General features: G+C 61.1%; 1 protein-coding gene across 1 annotated transcript; it reads left to right on the top strand.

Annotated features, from left to right (window-relative positions):
* The first annotated feature begins 2,772 nt into the window (after positions 1-2,772).
* METRN (meteorin, glial cell differentiation regulator) lies at positions 2,773-8,359 on the top strand. Its single transcript, XM_088064151.1, has 4 exons — positions 2,773-2,993; positions 6,688-7,109; positions 7,217-7,276; positions 7,745-8,359. The coding sequence occupies exons 1-4, from the start codon at positions 2,950-2,952 to the stop codon at positions 8,059-8,061; spliced, it is 843 nt and encodes a 280-aa protein (XP_087920277.1). The 5' UTR covers positions 2,773-2,949; the 3' UTR covers positions 8,062-8,359.
* The last annotated feature ends 9,041 nt before the right edge of the window (positions 8,360-17,400 follow it).

The following is a 17,400-nucleotide window of genomic DNA, read 5'->3' as shown; positions in this document are numbered from 1 at the left end:
CCTGGGGCACAGCGGTGACCCCCGACCCCGGGGTGCAGCAGGGACCAGGACCAGTGCCCACAGGCTGGGGGGAATCACCTGCCCAAGCCACATCTGGCACTGTCACCTGCTGAGGGTTGTCCCATTGCTGTCCCCCATTTCCCAGCACCCCCAGCTCAGCACCCACCCAGCACCCCCAGTTTGGAGCCCACTTCACCACTGCTCCCCAGACTGGAGGGAACTGGTCAGCAGCCACATTTAACCCCTTCCCCTCTGCCTTCCCCATGTGAGCAGCAGGTCCAGCTCGGCCGCTGCTGGCCCTGGGGAGGCTGAGGGAGCTGCCTGGATCCGGCGCCTGGCTCCTGCTTCCATTATTTATAAGGCAGGTTGGGTTTCACACCGGCAGCTGGGAGGGGGTTTGGGGAGGAGACTGCACACACAACTCACACTCACACTCACACTCACATCCTCATCACACCCTGCCCAGTGGGTGACAAATGCAGGAGAAGGTGCTGGAGGGGACAGTGACTGCAGGGATGTGTGGATCCATGGCCTCATCCATGGCCTGAGGAAGTGCAGCTCCTTCTCCCCACAGCCCCTTGTCAGTGCCCTGTCCCTAGTGATGCCTGGGCCCCAGGGAGGTGTTCTGGCAGAACTGACCAGGAGGCAGCCTGGGAGCAGAAATCATGGTCCAGCCCTTCCTTGGGGGTGGAGGCAGAGCAGGCCAAGTGCCGTTGGGGGTGGCAGGCACTGGGAGGCAGTGGGACCCTGGATGGTCCTTGGTGTTCCCTTGGTCTCGGCACAGGCCCATTGTCACTAACCCCTGCCACCTCCAGGACTCAGCGGGAACAATTTGTTGTGGCCCCACATCCTGGAGACATTTTCATGCCAAGAAGGCTGAAAACTTCCTCAACAAGAGGAGTCCCTGGGCAAGAGGAGACTCCATGTGTGTGTGTGTCCCTGGGGAAGGGGACACAGGCTGTCCCTGGGTGCCTGGTGTGGGGTGCTGGTCACCCCACTTCACCCTGCAGCCACAGGTCACCATCACAAGCCTCCCGAGCCCCCATGCTCCATGGGGCCTGTCCCATGAGCGCCAGGGTGGTGGCCAGTGTCCCCACTCTGAGGCCAGACCAGCAGCTGAGAGCCAAGTGACACAACTCCTGCAGCCTCTGCTCCCATCCCATCCCATCCCATCCCATCCCATCCCATCCCATCCCATCCCATCCCATCCCATCCCATCCCATCCCATCCCATCCCAGCGCCCCGGGGATGCTGGAGCTCGCACCCAGCCTGTCCCCACGGCTCTGGGAGCCTGGGCAGAGCCATCCCGGTGCAGCTGGAGCATCCCCGGCGGGGCCGGAGCGGCGGTGGCCGAGCTGGACCGCAGTGCGCCGGGGGCCGTCGCCGCAGCAACCGCCGTCGCCTAGCGCCGCTGTCTCCCGGTAACCCGTCGCCTAGCAATGGGGGATTTTTCACAGCTCGGGATGAAGAGTTGAAAGTTATTTTTAGCCCGGGTTGTGAATCAATAGGCAGCTCCATTCGCTGCCCCGCAGGATGCACGAGCGGGGGGGCGGGGGTGAGGATGGGGCAGCGGGGGGGGCCTGTCCAGCCTGGGTCACCCTGGGGACCCCCGGGGCTCAGCCCCTTTTGTGCTGACCCCAGGGCTCAGAGCTCCTCCCTGCCGAGGATCTGATTCCCCCTCAGGTCCCCCCGATCCACGTGAGGGTGGGAGAGGACATGGGGACTTTCAGGTTTCTGTGGGGACCCCCACAGAGCCATGGGGATGGTCACGCTGCTGCAGGGAGCCTCTTCTCACTCTGGGAACCCTCGTCCTGTTGTGGGGACTCTCGAGCAGCCATGAGGACTCTCCTGCAGCTGCTGGGAGCCTCATCCTTTCGTGGGAACCTTCTCCCACTAGTGTGGACCTCCACCTGGCCACGGTGACTCCACCTGGCCATGGGACCCCCTCCTCTCCATGTGGACCTCTGCTTCCTTCCACATGTGGACCCCATCTTTGCTTTGGGGGATCCCCACCTTGCTGTTGGGGACCCTTGCCCTGCATCCCCTCCAGAGCTCTCTGGGGGTCTGGATGAGAGGGGACACTGGGAGGGGACAGACCCTGCTGGGTTCCACAGAGAGGAGCTCGGGTTATCCCTGCAGATCCCCAGGGATGGGCTGGGAGCTGAGCTGAGGCTCCTGAGATATTTTTTAAAGACAAGGTGGGTGCCTCCCACAGCCGCAGCTCCTTTGGGTGCTCAGCTGGGCGGGAGAGCTCCCCACGCAGCCCAGGGGGATGGGGAGCTGGATGGGGACAGGCTCTGAGCAGCCCTCCAAGGTCCCTGCTGCCCCAAATCCCCCTTTTGCCTTTCCAGGAGGCTGCTCCTAGCCTGGAGCACCCCTGCCCATGCCAGAGCCACCCCAGAAGGACATTTTGTGGCAGAATTGATGCCCCAGGGACCTGCCAGAAACTTCGGGAGTGGGGAGAGCTGCCCAGGAAAGAAAAAACTTCGGGGTGACCCAGCAGGAAGAGACAGGATGTCCAAAATCCTGATCCAAAATCCTTCCAAAATGAAGCAGACAGGGCCCTCCTGCCACGGAGCACGGAGAGCTCGGTGAGTGGCAGATGGGTTTGGGACAGAACAGTCCTGGGTGAGTCAGAGCGGATCCAGAGGGGACATGGAAATGGTCAGGGAGCTGGAAGAACCTCTCTTGGGAAAGGCTGGGAGAGCTGGGGCCATCCAGCCTGGAGGAAACCTTCTGGCATCCTGGGGATACCTCAGGGATCTTGGAAGAGTGACAGAGAGAGGCTTTCGCCAGGGACTGTAGACAGAAGAAGGGGGAACAGTTTTCAGCTGGAAGAGGGTGCGTTTAGATTGGATAAAAGGAGGAAACGCCTTGTGGGGGAGGCGCTGAGGAGCTGGAGGAGCTGTGGGTGCCCCACGGGGCTGGAGCAGCCCGGCCTGCTGTGAGATGTCCCTGCCCAGGGCAGGGGCGGCACCGGGTGCTCTTCGAAGGTTCTGTTGGATGAGTTGAAGTTCTGCGGGACGTGTTTATCCGCAGCCCCACCGAGCCCCCCGCGGGTCCCCTGGCCCGGGGGTGGCGGTTCCCGGCCGCCGTGCCCGCGGTCACCAGAGGGCACTGCGAGCCCGAGCATCCCGGAACACCGAGGGGCCCCGAGCGGCTCCGGACACTCAGCAGGGCCCGGGGGCTTCAGGGAGCTCCCGGGGGCGGGGGGCACTCGGACCCCCCCCGGTCCTCCCCAGTCCCACGGGGACAACGCCAGGAGGGGGTGGCCAGGGGACACGGCGACGCTGGGGACACGGTCAGGGGAGGGCCATCAGCCAGAACTCCGGGCACGTCTGGCTTCTCCGAAGGTGTCCAGAGGTGCTCAGCCCCAAGGGGTGATCCGGAGGCGATTACGGGGTGCTGCGGGAGCTGTGCCCGGTCCCGGCTCAGCCCCAGCTCCGGTGGCTGCTCCAAAGGGGCTCCGGGACCCCCCGATGGCCATGTCCCGAATGCGGGGGTGCCCCGAATGCGGGGGTGCCCCGAATGCGGGGGTGCCCACATCGTGCCGAGGGAGGGAAGCCAGGGCTGGTGGTCCAGCTGGGGCCGAGGTTTCTCCAGTAACACCCAGTTAAGGTGGGCCGGGGGCTGTGGAGGGGGCCAGGGGTGCAGCCTCACCCCGGGGCCCTGGCATTAAGGCAGCCACTGCCATGTGGCACCGTGTCCCACCTCCCCGCACCCTGGGGTGTCCCCAAGGAACATCCCCGCAGGGTGCTGAGCGCCCCACCCTGCCGGGGATCAGTCTCGGTGGAGAGAGGTCCTTGCGCGGGGACACCGGTGCCTGGTGTCACCTCTGGTGCCACCCCTCCTCTGGCTGCCACCTCGCCCCTGGGCACCTGGCCAAAGCCATTCCTGGGGTCCCCTGGCTGGTTTCCCTGCCCAGCTCCGAGCCCAGCAGGCTCCACATCCTCACTGTGTCCCCGGCTCGGCCCTGGGACCGTGTCCCCCCCGGGCCGGGGTCACTGTGACCCTCCTGGGCACAGCCAGACCCTCGACCCAGCCAAACCCCACACGGCAGCTGGTGGGCTCAGCACGAGGGCCAGCGGGCAGAGAGCCGCCCACCGCGACCCCCACCCCAGCCCCCCAACACCCCGACATCCCGACCCGCTCCACCTTAACCCACAGCCCCTCCGGCCCCTCATTTTCCACGGATTCCAGCAGCATGACTTCTTTCAGCATCATTTCATGGCCGGAGGGCTGTGAATCCTCCTCTCCCCGCCTGCCTTCCCCCCTCCCCTTCCCCTCTTTCTTCCCACCATCCCAATTTACAATCCCTCATTTCCATTCCGCTCCACCCTCTGGCCGGGGACTTTGTTCCCGGCCTGTATCATCCCATCCCAATTGTTCCGTGTTTATTTCAAACATTTTGGCGGGCTGTCACTGGATGGAAACTTAATTAATGGTGGGGTCTGTAGTGGTGGCACAATAGCGGCTGGAAGGGAGGGGGTGGAAAGAAATGCCCAGCTTTGGAGGGGGAGAATTGGGGGTTCGGAAGTGCGTGACCCCCGTGTCAGGCCCGGCTCCACGTGCCGGGGCTCCCCCTGGTTGGAAAAGTGTCTCGGTGGGGATGGGGACGCTGCTGGTGATGGGGGGAGGTTATAAAGAGGTTGGGGAGGGTGTAACTTTTGGGGTACGCAGTTCTGGGGGGTGTAAAGCAGGGGGCTGTAGCCTGGGGTGTCCATAGTGTGGGGTGTGCATAGCCTGGGTTGCATGGGCTGTGTACGGGTTGGGTTGTGCAAGGGTTGGGGTGTGCATAAATTGGGGTGTACAGAGCCTGGGGTGCAGGGAAGCTGTGGTGTGTGTAACTCAGGGCTGGGGTGTGTGTAACTCTCGGGGTACACAGTTCTGGGGGGTTATGTAGACCAGGGGGGCTGTGGGGTTTTCCAGATTGGGGTGTACCCAGCCTGGTGTGCTTGTAGCCCTACACGTGCATGGCTTGGGGTGTACATGACCGTGGGGTGCATATCCTGGTGTGTTCCTGGCCTGGGGTGTGTGCAGGTCTTGGGGTGCACAGTTCAGGGGGCGTTCATAAACCAGAGGGGTGCAATTAGGGTGTTCATGGCCTGGGCTATGCTCGTGGCCTGGCTGTGCATAGACAGGGCTGGCTGTAGCCTGGGGTGTGCAAATTTGGGGTGTACCTGGCCTGGGGTGTCTACAGCCAGAAGTGTGCACAGTTTGGGGTGTGCACAGTTTTGAGTGTGCACAATTGGGGTGTCCCGGGGTGTTGTTAGAGGCGGCTGTGACTAGCCATGGGCCTACAGAATTCAGGGTGTACCTTCGGGGGGGCGGATCTGGAACCTGGGGTACCCCAGCCTTGCTCCGGGTCCCGTACCCTGGCTCAGCAGTGTCCCTGCCCGGTGTCCCCCTGTGCCGCGGGGCGCGGAGAAGCCCCGGGGGGCTCCGGGGATGCCGCTGCGGTGGACGCCGGTGCCCCCGGCGGTGGGGAGGGGGCTTTGGGGGCGGCTCCCGTGCCCGCCCCTCCGTTGCCATTGGCGGAAAGTTCGGGGCGCGACGCGGGGTGGCGGCCGCGCTCCCCCGTCCCCGCCGCCCCGGCCCCGCTGCGGGCAGCGCTGCGGGCAGGGCCGGGCCGGGCCGGGCCGCCCGGGGCCGCCGCGGGCGCGGCCATGTGGGCGCTGCGGGCTCTGTGCCTGGCCGGGCTGGGGGCGGCCATCGGCGGCGGGGCGGCCGATCAGTGCAGCTGGAGGGGCAGGTAGGCACCGGGAACACCGGGAACACCGGGAACACTGCACCGGGAGGGCGGGGGTGGCACACGGGGGTCCCCGGCTCGCAGCCCCTGGGGAGCTCCCGCCGCCCGGGCAGGTTCACGGGGGAAGGGGAATCTTCTCTCCCCGCCCTCCCGCCCCATCCTCAGTGCTGACTCCCCCCCCCCTCCCGCATCCGTGGGGAGGGTACGGGTGGGATGCTGGGAACCTGCGCCTGCCTCAGTTTCCCCACTCCTGGGTGCGGGTCCCCCCCGCTTTAAGGGATGCTGGTCCCCCCGCGGGACTCCTCGCCTCTCCGGGACCCCTTCCCCGAGGCCCCCCAGCCGTGAAACCCATCCCCGTGGTCGGCGGGACCCCCAGCCCCCGGCAGGGCCCGAAGCATCGCCCGAAGGCGCCGGACTCCGAACAAAGAACCGGGTCCCGCCAGGAGGGGCTGCCCCACGCGGGGGGCGTGAGGGGACACGGGGACCACGCAGCCACCAGCGTCCTGTCAGGGACAAAGCAGCCCCCGGCTGTCCCTGCTCCCCCCAGGCTGGGGTCCAGGAGTGTCCCCCCCACAACACCGCGGGAAAGAAGCGGCTCCAGGCACCCCGCACCAGAGGGGGACCCCGGCATCCACTGGGGATCCCCCAAGTGGGAACAGTGACCCCGAGGTCACTCTGGGGGTGGTTTGGGAGCCCACACTGGGTGTGAAGGGGGCTGTGCTGCTGAGCCCCCCTCCTCTTAGCTCCTCCCAAAAGGTGCTGGGGGACACAAACACCCCAAAATGATACGGTTGAACCCCAAGTCATTGAGGGCTCGGTGCTGTTCCTGCCTGTGACCTATGGAGGGGCTGCTGGGGAGTGCAGGGTGCTGATGGGCTGGGGGACACGGGCTGGGGGGGTCCCTGTCCCCTGAGGCTGACCAGGCTCTGTGCCCCCAGCGGGCTGTCACAGGAGGCTGGCAGCGTGGAGCAGCTGTCCCTGCACTGTGCCGAGGGCTCGCTGGAATGGCTCTACCCCACGGGGGCCCTTCGCCTGCGCCTGGCCCCCCGCCTGCCCCCCACCAGCGCCGCCGTCAAGGGCGGGAGCCCCCCGCACGTCACCGCCTGCATCAAACCCACCGGGACCTTCCGGGGGGCTCAGCTCTACCTGGAGAGGGAGGGGGTGCTGGAGCTGCTGCTGCCAGAAGCCCCCCGGCCCCGCGCCCGCTGCTTCAGCTGGCTGCCCCAGGAGAAGGTGGCTCTGTTCCTGCAGGCCACCCCGCACCCCGACATCAGCCGCCGCATCGCCGCATTCCGCTACGAGCTGCGGGGGGACTGGCTGGCCCGCCCGGCGCTGCCCGCAGCCAGCCTCGGAGCCGAAGGTGAGCGCCTCACCCTGCCTCAGTTTCCCCTTCCCCTGCCGGGGTGAGGAGGGGCCGGATGGGGGTGGTGTCCCCGGGGTGGTGACAGGCTGTGCTCGGCCCCGCAGGTGCGTGCCGGCCGTGCAATGACACCGAGATCCTGATGGCCATTTGCACTAGTGACTTTGGTGAGTGCGGCCCCCGGGGCCGGGAGTGGCACCACAGGTGACACCGGGACACATGGAGGGGCTGGCCTGGGCTGTGCAGGGAACTAATGGGAATGGGAATGGGGATGGAAATGGGAATGGGAATGGGAATGGAGATGGGAATTGGGATGGGGATGGGAATGGGAGTGGGAATAGGAATAGGGTTGGAGATTGGGATGGGAATGGAGATGGAGATGAAGATGGGGACTGGGATGGAGATGGGGATGGGAACAGGAGTGGGAATGACACACGAATGGAGGTGGGGATAAGGATGGGAATGAGAATGCAAGTGGGGATAGGGACTGGGATGGGAACCCAGATGGGGATGGGAATGATGATGGGAATGTGCATGGGGACAATGATGGAGATGGGGATGGGGGCAAGAATGGGGATGTGGGTGGCAATGGGGCCAGGGCCATACTGACACCCCTCCCTGCCTTCCCCCCTCAGTGATCCGCGGCAGCATCCGGAGCGTCTCCAACGATGCAGAGCTGCAGGAATCCATCATCGGGGTGAGCGCCACCCGCATCCACCGCCAGAAATTCCCGCTTTTCCAGGCGGGCGGGCGGCCGGGGCGGCCGGTGGGCAGCATCCGCACCCCGCTGCGCTGCGGGGTCAAGCCGGGCCCTGGCACCTTCCTGTTCACGGGGTGGCTGCACTTCGGGGAGGCCTGGCTGAGCTGCGCTCCCCGCTACCGGGACTTCCAGCGCATCTACGAGGGGGCCCAGCGCACGCGCCAGAACCCCTGCGAGTTCCCCGTGGACTGAGCGGCTCCGGGAGCGCAGCCCCGGCCCTGCGGGCGCTGGGGGACCACGGTCCTGCTGTCACTGAGAGCATCCCTGGGGACACGGGAACGGTGCCCAAAGGGAGGGTGGCACGTCGGGCCTTGCCACATAGCCAGGCTGTGGCAGCACCCGCCGGCAGGCTGGGGGGTTCTGGGAAGATCCTGCTGGAAGGGAAGGGATTTTCTCAGGGCGTGCTTGTCCAGGGTGCCCAGGGAGCTGGCTGGGTGAGGGGTGCAGCAGCACGGGGTCGGGGCTCCCAGGGGACCGGGTTGCTGCATGCTCAGGGGATGCTGTGGGGCACAGTGGGTCTGGCACCAGGGGGGCAGCTGGACCCCCGGAGCCTGGCAGGGCTCGGGGGCGGGTGGCTGTGGTGACCGGTCCAGGGACACGGTGGGCACAGAAGGGACTGGAAGGACCAGGAGATGGATCTGTAAGGTTGGGGGTGGAGTGGGGAGCAGGCAGCTGTGGCCTGGCCCTGGCACGGGCAGGAGCTGCAGGGTGGACGCCGAGGAAGAGGAGCTGGGCTGAAGGGAGCGAGGGGAGTGGTGAGGTGGGAGGAAGGCTGGCGCAGGGAGCAGAGGTGCCCGTGGCACAGCCAGGGCAGGACCAAAGCGCCAAAACAGGAAGGTGCCATGGGAGCAGGGAGAGGTCACCGTGCCACCCATCCCTGCTAGCCCTGGGGTGAGCGGGGCAGGCCGTGCCAGCCGCGGGGAATTTTTGACCGTGGGGGTGGGAGGGGCATCATATGTGCACTAAAGTTATAACGATACCAAATTTGTGACTTCTTTTTTATAAACTAAGCTGTATTTGTAGCGTGTGGCTCCTGATTTTAGCATGCCGAGCAGGACGTTCACCGACAGTGTGTGCCACCTGCCTCCCCCTGTGCCAGCTCCAGCTGTGACCCTGCCTCCCACGGGGCTGGAAACAGCCCTGATTCTTGGATATATCTCTGTATGGAGAGATTTGCTGCTGTTTGCACATCCTGCACCCCAGTGATCGCCAGGATGGGTCACTTTGGGGTCCCTAGGTATCCCTGGGTGTGGGTTAGGGTAGCTCCACGCTGTCAGGGCCGATTCTCGTCATTGTGCCGGATTGTGCCGCGCCAGCACCGCGGCCCTGCCCGCTCCCACCCCGCTGATTCCCTGGGAATGGTGAGGGGGACGGCACCTCTGGGCAGGGATGGGATGTGGGAATCCTGGATGAGGATGGGAACAGGACCCTCAGTCAGGGAAGGGACACAGGATCCCCAGGCAGGGATGGGACATGGAAAGCCCGGCTGGGGATGGGGCACTGGACCCCCCCAGACATGGGACCCCCAGCTGGAAATGGGGCACAGCACTCACAACCAGAGCTTTTCCTCCTCACCAGCGATGCCACAGGGCTCAGCACAGGAAATCTCAGCCCCTGAGCATCCCCCAAAACCCTTGAGCCCCTCAAACCACCCAAGCAAAGCTCCTGCCACACGTCTGCTTGTACTTAACACCTCTCCAACTTTGTTTCAATAACACCTTTTCAAATATCACCAGCCAGGATGAACTGCTGAGTATTTGGTGCCTCTGCTGACCACAATGTGCTTTTCCTTGCCAAAAAAAAAGTTTCCAAAGAATGCAGTGGGCTTTGGAGCATAATTAAATATAAATATCTATATGTGTGTGTGTATAGAATGATCTGGCTGTGATAAGATCCTGGTGGGTTTGATATACAACACATGTTTTCCCTTGAGAAGAGTTTGCTGCTTGCTTGATGCTTTACTGCCAATTTTATACTTGGATATTTTGGTTTTATCCTTTTTCCTGCCGCATTTTGGGGCCGGGCTGGGCTCTGAGGGCAGGATCTGGCCCTGGGGAGGCTAATGCTCCACTCTGGGCACTGGAGGATGCCAGCATCCCCCTGGATTTTGGCAGCAAGCAGGAGCCAAGCGAGGCAGGGGGAAGGGGGAAGGAGTGGGAAACCCAGCGGAGGAGGAAAAATGAAGCTGGAAAAGCAATAAATGAGGTGCAAAGGGAATTGTGCTGCCCACGGCATCCTCTGTATGCACGGGGGTAAATCACGGCTGCTCCGACCCCACCGCAATCCAGCACATTCCTCTCGGCTAAATGACGGCGTTTAACGCACGAAGCATCCGGCACTCTTCTACCCAGCAGCAAAATCTCTTGTTTTTCTTCCAATCTGTTTATTTGGCCAAACCAGCTCGTTGTGCTGCGGCGGAAAGGGCTGTTACTCTGCTCGTTCTCTGCCACAGAGGGTTTTGGGCTGGTTTTGGTGCCCTCTGCCCCGTGTCAGGTCGGGTCACCCGGCCTCGCTTCCCCCGGCTGTCACTCCCGCGGTGCTGGGCCCCGGCCAGGGCGCTAATGTTTCCTATGGGATCATCCCACGGGATAACTGAGCCTGTGCCTCAGTTTCCCCACTGTGAGATGGGGCTAACAGCCCTTCCCCGTGGCTCAAGGGAACCCTTCCCAGAGCTCCAGCGTCTCCATCGTTCCAGGACTGGTCATCCGAGCCTTTCCCCGAAAGCAGAGTCCAGCCCTGGCCAAGCCAAATTCCTGCCCGGCCTCTTGGCACAGAGCAAGGCCGTGGAGGGTGAAAACACAATGAGACAAACTCCATCCCGGGGAATATTTCCTCCACAGGATGGAAAATGTGGTGTGAGGCAGGACGGTGAGGGGAGCGGGTTGGGGACACCGAGCGGAGCCGGGGGCGTCAGGAGGGGCTCGGGGAGGGGTGATCCTGGTGAAGGGCTGTGGCAGCACCCCGGGAGCACAGGGAAGGCTGGTGGGTGCCCTGGTGGGTGCCCTGGTGGGTGCCCTGGTGCCCACCCAGCACAGCCACAGGGACGATCCGGCCAGACCTGCTCCAAAAGCCCCCCCAGCCACCAACCTGCCCCACACCGGGTGGGGTTTGGGGGAGCCGTGGAGAGCAGTGCCCCAAAACAGCTCCCTCGGTTCAGACGGGCTCAGGGAGCTCCTGGGGTCCCTCACTCCATGGGATCAGCCCCATTGAGGACCCAGGCATCCACACACCCCACATCGGGATCCCTCTGGGGACTGTGGGGCCGTTCAGTAACACCGCGGGGATGGCAGAACGCAGAGCGCCGGCACTGCCGGGTGTCCCCTGTCCCTGTCCCTGTCACACAAAGGGAGTCGCCGTTTCCCGCCATTTCCCCCCTCAGGCCTTCTCCCCCCTCTCCTGCTCCCTTCGCCCTCCTCCTTCCCGGCTCCCGGATAAAAGCCCGAACGCCTGAATCGCGGGGCACAAAGGGGAGGCACAAAGGCGGCCGGGCCCGCTCAGCCCTCCCCGTGGCCCCCGGCACCGAGTGGGGACCCCCAGGGACCCCCGGGCAGCCTGCCCACCCTGCTGCAGCACCCAGGAGCTGCCGTGGGGCAGAGGGGTGGCCCTGAGATCAGGGGATCCCCAGTAGGGTCAGGATGATGTTCTTGGGGTTCAGGGATGCTCTATGGGGTCAGGACGAGGTCCCGGAGGTTGAGGATGCCCCATAGGGTTGGATGATGCTCCTGGGACCAGGGACCCCAACAACTCAGGATAAAGCCCCTGGGGCTCGGGGATACCCCAGAGGGTCAGGATGATGCCTGTGGAGTTTGGGGATGCCCCACAAGCTCAGGATGAAGCCCCTGGAGTCCAGGATGTCCCAGAGGGTCAGGATGAAGACCTTGGGGCTGGAGAAAGCTCTGCCCCACAGCCCTCGGCGAGACGAGAATCAAAAACCCGCTAACTCCGATGACACACACCCCCAACGCTGCCACCTCTGGGGGAGCTGCACCCCAAATCCTGGCATCAGGTCTGCTTCCAGCCCCCGCCAGAGCCAAGCCAGCATCATCCCAGCGCAGGGAAGGATGCTGGGGCTGGAGCAGGACCCTGGCCCGCAGCAGGGCCCCCACGGCCCCTCACCCCCGTCCCCGGCTGCCGACAGCTGGTGGGAAGCAGCTTTCCCAGCACATAGCGACAAATTCCTGGCGGTCAGGGCTGCTTTGCAGCCGCCGCGGCCCCGGCGGGGGAAGCTGCCCTGGAAAGAGGAGGATTAAAAGCTCTTTGGCTCCAATGACACATCACGACCGGTCCCCTCGCACGGCCACCTGCTCGTCCCCGCGCTCCGAGATGCTGCGGGCACCCCGGGGCTGGGGCAGGAGGGGATCGGCCACCCCCTTGCTAAATCCCAGGGGCCCAGCAAGGAGGGCTCAGCCCTGCCTGGATATTGCTCCCTTAATTAATTTGCACAGGAGCTGCTGCAGGGACCGGCTCATCCCCACGGAGCATCCTGCTCCTCTGCAGCCCCCTGGCCCCCGTGTTCCCCCAGCTCCGATTTCCCCTGGATTTTCTGCTTTAACCAGCTCCACCTGCCAGCAAGAAAAAGCAGAAACCGGAAAATCAGGGCGATCCCCGTGACCTCCGATTTGGCCACTCCGGGCTCTTTGGGGCGGCCGGGGAGGGAAGAGCCCTGGGATGTATTTTGGGGGCGGCTTCACCTCCCCGCTGGAGCCCCATCGCTCCTCTGGGGAATGTGATTAATGGGGTCTGGTTGTTGTTAAGTCCCTGAGCTGTGTGTTTGGGGGTACAACACGTGTGGGGTGCGGTGCATCCTCCTCCTGCTCGGTTCCCACGACTCAGGGAGGTGGGAGCAGGAACATTCCTGCCTTTGGTGGCTCTGCCCCCGGCTCCTCTGCAAAGAGGGGCTCTGGGGGGCTGCTGCTGGCCCCAGCTCTGAGCAGTGGGAATCCCACTCCCCAATTCCTCACCCCTGCAACCCAAAGCCATTCCCAGGATGGGGCTGGGGTCTCTTCTCCGCTGGCAATGGCTCCAGGGACACTGAGGCACGTGATGAGCTTGGTGGTCCTGTGGCAAACACATGGGGGCCACCAGAACCCCCAGGCTCTCAGGGGACACCCCGATATGGTGCTGGAGGGGGACCCCCAGGAATCCCCACAAATCCTGACCCACGGGCTGAGGAGAGAGCGGGGGGAGGTGACAGCAGTGACATCCCCGGTGACATGTGGCCGCCCTGGCAGGGGGCTGCGGCCCTTTGTGCCCTTCTGTTCCCGCGTCTGGGCTGTTTTGGGGGGGCGCTAATTGGGGGTGGGCAGGGGCTGCGGGGCCCGGCTGCCCCCCCGCATCCCAACGCCGGCAATTTTCCCGCAGTCGCTGCTGCCTCGCAGCAGGAAAACCCCGGGCTGAGCAGTACAGCCCCACACGGGTGTGCACAGCCCCACACGGGAGTGTACAATCCCAACAGCCCCACACGGGTGTGCACAGCCCCAACAGCCACACAAGGGTGGGCAAATCACCAAAAAGCCCAACATGGGCGTGCACAGCCCCCAACAGCCCAACACGGGTGTGCACAGCCCCAAACAGCCCAACATGGGTGTGCACAGTCCCATACAAGCACACAGAGCTGTGTAACAGTGCACACACACAGAGCTGTGTGTAACAGTGCACACACACAGAGCTGTGTGTAACAGTGCACACACACAGAGCTGTGTGTAACAGTGCACACACACAGAGCTGTGTGTAACAGTGCACACACAGAGCTGTGTGTAACAGTGCACACACACAGAGCTGTGTAACAGTGCACACACACAGAGCTGTGTGTAACAGTGCATACACACAGAGCTGTGTAACAGTGCACACACACAGAGCTGTGTAACAGTGCACACACACAGAGCTGTGTAACAGTGCACACACAGAGCTGTGTAACAGTGCACACACAGAGCTGTGTAACAGTGCACACACAGAGCTGTGTGTAACAGTGCACACACAGAGCTGTGTGTAACAGTGCACACACACAGAGCTGTGTGTAACAGTGCACACACACAGAGCTGTGTGTAACAGTGCACACACAGAGCTGTGTGTAACAGTGCACACACACAGAGCTGTGTGTAACAGTGCACACACACAGAGCTGTGTAACACTGCACACACACAGAGCTGTGTAACAGTGCACACACACAGAGCTGTGTAACAGTGCACACACAGAGCTGTGTGTAACAGTGCACACACACAGAGCTGTGTGTAACAGTGCACACACACAGAGCTGTGTGTAACAGTGCACACACACAGAGCTGTGTAACAGTGCACACACACAGAGCTGTGTGTAACAGTGCACACACACAGAGCTGTGTGTAACAGTGCACACACACAGAGCTGTGTAACAGTGCACACACACAGAGCTGTGTGTAACAGTGCACACACACAGAGCTGTGTAACAGTGCACACACACAGAGCTGTGTAACAGTGCACACACACAGAGCTGTGTAACAGTGCACACACACAGAGCTGTGTAACAGTGCACACACACAGAGCTGTGTGTAACAGTGCACACACACAGAGCTGTGTAACAGTGCACACACACAGAGCTGTGTGTAACAGTGCACACACACAGAGCTGTGTAACAGTGCACACACAGAGCTGTGTGTAACAGTGCACACACACAGAGCTGTGTAACAGTGCACACACACAGAGCTGTGTAACAGTGCACACACACAGAGCTGTGTAACAGTGCACACACACAGAGCTGTGTAACAGTGCACACACACAGAGCTGTGTGTAACAGTGCACACACACAGAGCTGTGTAACAGTGCACACACACAGAGCTGTGTAACAGTGCACACACACAGAGCTGTGTAACAGTGCACACACACAGAGCTGTGTAACAGTGCACACACACAGAGCTGTGTGTAACAGTGCACACACACAGAGCTGTGTAACAGTGCACACACACAGAGCTGTGTAACAGTGCACACACACAGAGCTGTGTGTAACAGTGCACACACACAGAGCTGTGTGTAACAGTGCACACACACAGAGCTGTGTAACAGTGCACACACACAGAGCTGTGTAACAGTGCACACACACAGAGCTGTGTGTAACAGTGCACACACACAGAGCTGTGTAACAGTGCACACACACAGAGCTGTGTAACAGTGCACACACACAGAGCTGTGTAACAGTGCACACACACAGAGCTGTGTAACAGTGCACACACACAGAGCTGTGTAACAGTGCACACACACAGAGCTGTGTGTAACAGTGCACACACACAGAGCTGTGTGTAACAGTGCACACACACAGAGCTGTGTAACAGTGCACACACAGAGCTGTGTAACAGTGCACACACACAGAGCTGTGTGTAACAGTGCACACACACAGAGCTGTGTAACAGTGCACACACACAGAGCTGTGTGTAACAGTGCACACACACAGAGCTGTGTAACAGTGCACACACACAGAGCTGTGTAACAGTGCACACACACAGAGCTGTGTGTAACAGTGCACACACACAGAGCTGTGTAACAGTGCACACACACAGAGCTGTGTGTAACAGTGCACACACACAGAGCTGTGTGTAACAGTGCACACACACAGAGCTGTGTAACAGTGCACACACACAGAGCTGTGTAACAGTGCACACACACAGAGCTGTGTAACAGTGCACACACACAGAGCTGTGTAACAGTGCACACACACAGAGCTGTGTAACAGTGCACACACAGAGCTGTGTGTAACAGTGCACACACACAGAGCTGTGTAACAGTGCACACACAGAGCTGTGTGTAACAGTGCACACACACAGAGCTGTGTAACAGTGCACACACACAGAGCTGTGTGTAACAGTGCACACACACAGAGCTGTGTAACAGTGCACACACACAGAGCTGTGTAACAGTGCACACACACAGAGCTGTGTGTAACAGTGCACACACACAGAGCTGTGTAACAGTGCACACACACAGAGCTGTGTGTAACAGTGCACACACACAGAGCTGTGTAACAGTGCACACACAGAGCTGTGTGTAACAGTGCACACACACAGAGCTGTGTGTAACAGTGCACACACAGAGCTGTGTGTAACAGTGCACACACACAGAGCTGTGTAACAGTGCACACACACAGAGCTGTGTGTAACAGTGCACACACACAGAGCTGTGTGTAACAGTGCACACACACAGAGCTGTGTAACAGTGCACACACACAGAGCTGTGTAACAGTGCACACACACAGAGCTGTGTGTAACAGTGCACACACACAGAGCTGTGTAACAGTGCACACACAGAGCTGTGTAACAGTGCACACACACAGAGCTGTGTGTAACAGTGCACACACACAGAGCTGTGTAACAGTGCACACACAGAGCTGTGTAACAGTGCACACACACAGAGCTGTGTGTAACAGTGCACACACACAGAGCTGTGTAACAGTGCACACACACAGAGCTGTGTGTAACAGTGCACACACACAGAGCTGTGTGTAACAGTGCACACACAGAGCTGTGTAACAGTGCACACACAGAGCTGTGTAACAGTGCACACACACAGAGCTGTGTGTAACAGTGCACACACACAGAGCTGTGTGTAACAGTGCACACACACAGAGCTGTGTGTAACAGTGCACACACACAGAGCTGTGTAACAGTGCACACACACAGAGCTGTGTAACAGTGCACACACACAGAGCTGTGTAACAGTGCACACACACAGAGCTGTGTAACAGTGCACACACACAGAGCTGTGTAACAGTGCACACACACAGAGCTGTGTAACAGTGCACACACACAGAGCTGTGTGTAACAGTGCACACACACAGAGCTGTGTAACAGTGCACACACACAGAGCTGTGTGTAACAGTGCACACACACAGAGCTGTGTGTAACAGTGCACACACACAGAGCTGTGTAACAGTGCACACACACAGAGCTGTGTAACAGTGCACACACACAGAGCTGTGTGTAACAGTGCACACACACAGAGCTGTGTAACAGTGCACACACACAGAGCTGTGTAACAGTGCACACACACAGAGCTGTGTGTAACAGTGCACACACACAGAGCTGTGTAACAGTGCACACACACAGAGCTGTGTAACAGTGCACACACACAGAGCTGTGTGTAACAGTGCACACACACAGAGCTGTGTGTAACAGTGCACACACACAGAGCTGTGTAACAGTGCACACACACAGAGCTGTGTGTAACAGTGCACACACACAGAGCTGTGTGTAACAGTGCACACACACAGAGCTGTGTGTAACAGTGCACACACACAGAGCTGTGTAACAGTGCACACACACAGAGCTGTGTGTAACAGTGCACACACACAGAGCTGTGTAACAGTGCACACACACAGAGCTGTGTAACAGTGCACACACACAGAGCTGTGTAACAGTGCACACACACAGAGCTGTGTGTAACAGTGCACACACACAGAGCTGTGTAACAGTGCACACACACAGAGCTGTGTGTAACAGTGCACACACACAGAGCTGTGTAACAGTGCACACACACAGAGCTGTGTAACAGTGCACACACACAGAGC

The sequence above is a fragment of the Pseudopodoces humilis genome, chromosome 18 (genome assembly GCF_049639895.1).
Source record: "Pseudopodoces humilis isolate 2021_Gansu_Grassland_sample_001 chromosome 18, ASM4963989v1, whole genome shotgun sequence".
Lineage (NCBI taxonomy): Eukaryota > Metazoa > Chordata > Aves > Passeriformes > Paridae > Pseudopodoces > Pseudopodoces humilis.
This window is presented reverse-complemented; position numbering and strand designations above follow the sequence as displayed.